General features: G+C 41.3%; 1 protein-coding gene across 1 annotated transcript in view; it reads right to left on the bottom strand.

Moving 5' to 3' along the window:
- Positions 1-2,317: 2,317 nt before the first annotated feature.
- LOC115070244 (membrane-spanning 4-domains subfamily A member 4A-like) overlaps positions 2,318-3,637 on the bottom strand; it is a 28,292-nt gene continuing 26,972 nt past the window's right edge. The window contains exon 4 of the mRNA XM_029563263.1: positions 2,318-2,476. Coding sequence (XP_029419123.1) covers positions 2,354-2,476 — 123 coding nt within the window. The 3' untranslated portion in view covers positions 2,318-2,353. The remainder of the gene's footprint in view (positions 2,477-3,637) is intronic.

Below are 3,637 nucleotides of genomic sequence, written 5' to 3'. Positions count from 1 at the left end.
TTCTCTCTCTACTTCTATGGTAAAATAGAAACCGCAAGGCTATAAAGAAAACAATGAAGACATTGCTTGGCTATGTTAAGAAAAGGTTAATCATTGAACTTTGTACTTTCCTTTTACTGTGATTATAGAAAAATATTGTACACTGAGAAATACTGTGCAAACTCATGGTTTGATTTATGGTCTGATGCTTTACTGCTATTGTAGTCTTTCTAATTATAAATAAAGGTTGTAGAAGGCTGCTTTCAGAAGAAGAGAAGTAAAAGACATTCGAGCTGACCTCCCCCAAGCAGGTCAGTCAACAGCCACTACTAGAACTGCAATTGTGGTTTCTGGTATAGTCATTTCTACCGCCGCAGTTACCTTCACCCCTTCAGGCCCTGGACTCAGCTGGAGCTGGACTCCAGCACTTATCTGCTTGTTTATTATTTATTTATTGAGACAGACTCTCAAATTCCCTATGTAACACAGGCTGGACTCAAGCTTGTGAGCCATCTTAATACTGGGAATACAGGCATTCTCCACCCCATTTGGGATCTAGCATAAAATTTTAATAATTTGTTACACTCTCAGTCACTTGAAGCAATGCAATTTTATTTTAGAGTTCTTTACATTACTATCCCACATGGATTTCACTGGGTAAAATCAAGTTGTCTACACAGAATGCAACCTCTGAAATAAAACCCATTTCCTTGTCTTCCTCAGATTATAGAGGCCACGTGTTTTTTGGTCACATATGCTCTCAACATTGGTACTGGATATTCTTGTCCTTCATGTATTGCACCTCTGTAATCATTCTATCATTCTTTCTTTCTCTCTCTCCTCTCCTCTCTCACCTGAGCTGATGTCTTTAAATGATTCCTTTGATTATATTTAGAAAATGACTGACAATCAAAAACATTACACTGTGACCAAAATTAACTGAGTTTATTTTCAATAGGTATGCACTGACTACATCTCAAAAAGGCTCAACCTAAAAGGAAAGTCAGACCACTTTAGAGCTGATACAATGAGTGAAATTTTTAAAAATATTTTATTATTTTTATTTTATGTGTATGTGTGTATTGCCTGCACGTATGGAAGTGGACCTGTGTCACACAATGCCCATGGAAGACAGAAGAGGGAGTCGGATCCCCTAGAACTGGAGTTATGGACAGTTGTTAGCTGCCATAGTGGGTGCTGGGATTCAAACCCGAGTCTTCTGCAAGAACATTCAGTGTTCCTAACCACTGAGCCATCTCTCCAGCCCCAATGAGTAAAATCTTTAAAATCCATTCTTTTTTCTCCTATGAAAGAGTCGGTGTGATTGGGCAGAAGAAAAATCCAATTAAATTTGTTAATTTCTATTTTTTCAGATTTGGAGGCTTAGAAATAACATTCTGTGTCTTGAGTCACTGAGAAATTGTGGGACAGAATAGTGGAGACTCACTAAAACATCAGCAAACAAGAAGTATTTATTATACATTCTTTATTATGGTAATGTTTCTAGTGAACATTATTCAAGAACACTCACAGATGTATTCTCATGAGACTAGATGTGTTATATAGGTCAGATAAAAACTAGAATGATGACAAGGTTGGATAGGTAGAAATGCCCAGCCTCTAAGGTTCTATTGAAATGCCACCTCATCATAGATGTGATCAGGAGGGACTATGGGGGATCTCTGGTCATCAACCAGTAAATCAGTCACCACCTGGGGAGAAATCAATCATTAGATTCTTAGCTGGAGAGTTAGAAGGACAATCCCTGGGCTTCCACACTTCACTCCTGTCACTCGCCACTTTCTTTAGATGTCCTGATACCTGCTAGAGCTACTCACATCCCTGCTTTAACCACACTTTCCTTATACTTTCTTACCAAAGCCAAGGAGGATTTCTAAGAAACCACAAACCAAAGGACATGGTTCATTGTCTGGGGACAGTTGATTGGCTGGCAATGGTCACTTCACTCATGGCTATTTCCTCCTAATACCTCCAAGTAAGGGAGATTCACTCAACAAAGAGGATTTTTTAAATTGTTTCTTTCTCTTCTATTCCATGAAAGGAGGAGGGGGTGCATGAACATGCATGTACACATAAACACACACACACACACACACAAACAGAAAGAGAGAGGCCAGAGACAGAGACAAAGAGACAGACCAGAGACAGACATAGAACGACATCTTAGACCTATAATTTAAAAAATATTTTATTGAGGTTTTGTGCATTTCATATAATAGCTCTTAATCAAATGTAGACCCCCTCCCCCACCCATGCCCCTCTGTATCCCTCCCACCGGATTTCATGCATTCTGTCATATATGTTAAGTTCTTTTTGGTCAAGAATTTGTAACCAGATGTCCTTCACTGCAAATTCATCCACTTGCCCAGACACTTGCCTTGTTGATGGAGCAGGCTGCTCTGCACCCAAATAAAGACAGGGATAAAGCAATGGAGGCTTCCAGCCCAGAGAGCATTGCCAGGCCAACTAAAATCCCCTGCAGAAAAGGAAAAGACAAAAACTGAAAGAAGACAGTGAGTGGAAAACAAGTCACTTATAGGGAATTATATAGAATTTTGCATCTTACACTAGTAATTCTCATTAAAACCCCAATACATTCATATTTGTAACTACTAAAATTGTAACTACTAAAATTGTAAAAATTAGGCCCTCACCTCCCTCTGCTTCCCTGGGCCTGCACAACCTGCAGGCCTCTCTCTCCAGAGTAAGTCAATCTTGGCCTCTGTGCCTTGACTCGCCCAGCCTCACTCACCCTCCCATCTCCCCCACAGGTCTCTCCTCCTAGCCTGGGTCCTGTCCCATTCCTTGTCTTAGGTTCCTGGGGAACGACCACTGCTTCCTGATCCTTTGCATCCAGACAAACTCAGTTCCTTATCAGGTCTCCAGGGGCTTCCCTGGGTCTGCCAGCCTCTTTCCTGGATGCCAGGGCTGACCTTTCCTCTTCCTGGTCCTTTGCATCCAAACCAAACCAGCTCCTCAGTGCAGTCCACAGGGGCCCTTGGGACCACTTCCCACCCCCATCTTCCTTTGCATCTCTGGGTGGCAGGGCCACCACCTGCCTTACATCAGCATCTTTCCTGGGCCCAGCTCGCAGGCCAGTTGAGCCCCCAAATTCCTGAAACCAAAATCTTTCCTGGAAGGATCCAGACCTTAGGAGAAAGCCTGAGAGCATCTGATTCTCATCTGACTTGGGCCTCTGTGGGAACTCCTGAAGACAAAAGCAACCTGGCCACTCCAATATAAAATCAAAAGAGAGAACCGGAAGCTTAGAGGAACCAGCTTTTCATGCCCAAAAAGTAAACCACAGTGACACATAAAGTTCACAAAAAGAAGCAGACCTAAACTTGAAGGCTTGAGTCTCACACAGCAAGCAGAAACCACAAAATAAATTCACATGTCAAAATCACAGAGAAAACATAATAACATGAAAAACCAAAAGAACATATCCCCATCAAAAACCAATAGTCCTCTAGAGGAGTACAATGAAAACCCCCTAGACATAATGCAGGACATGGAACTCAAAAGAACAATTATAAACATGATAAAAGAATTCAGTGAATTTAAAGAACACACAAACAATGAAATCAAAGAACTGAAGGAAGATAGGGATAAACTTCTGAATGAATTCAGAAAAGAG

This window comes from Nannospalax galili, unplaced genomic scaffold (assembly GCF_000622305.1).
Source record: "Nannospalax galili isolate Female #2095 unplaced genomic scaffold, S.galili_v1.0 scaffold1956, whole genome shotgun sequence".
NCBI lineage: Eukaryota > Metazoa > Chordata > Mammalia > Rodentia > Spalacidae > Nannospalax > Nannospalax galili.
The sequence above is the reverse complement of the archived record's forward strand: the minus strand, read 5'-3'. Positions and strand labels throughout refer to the sequence as shown.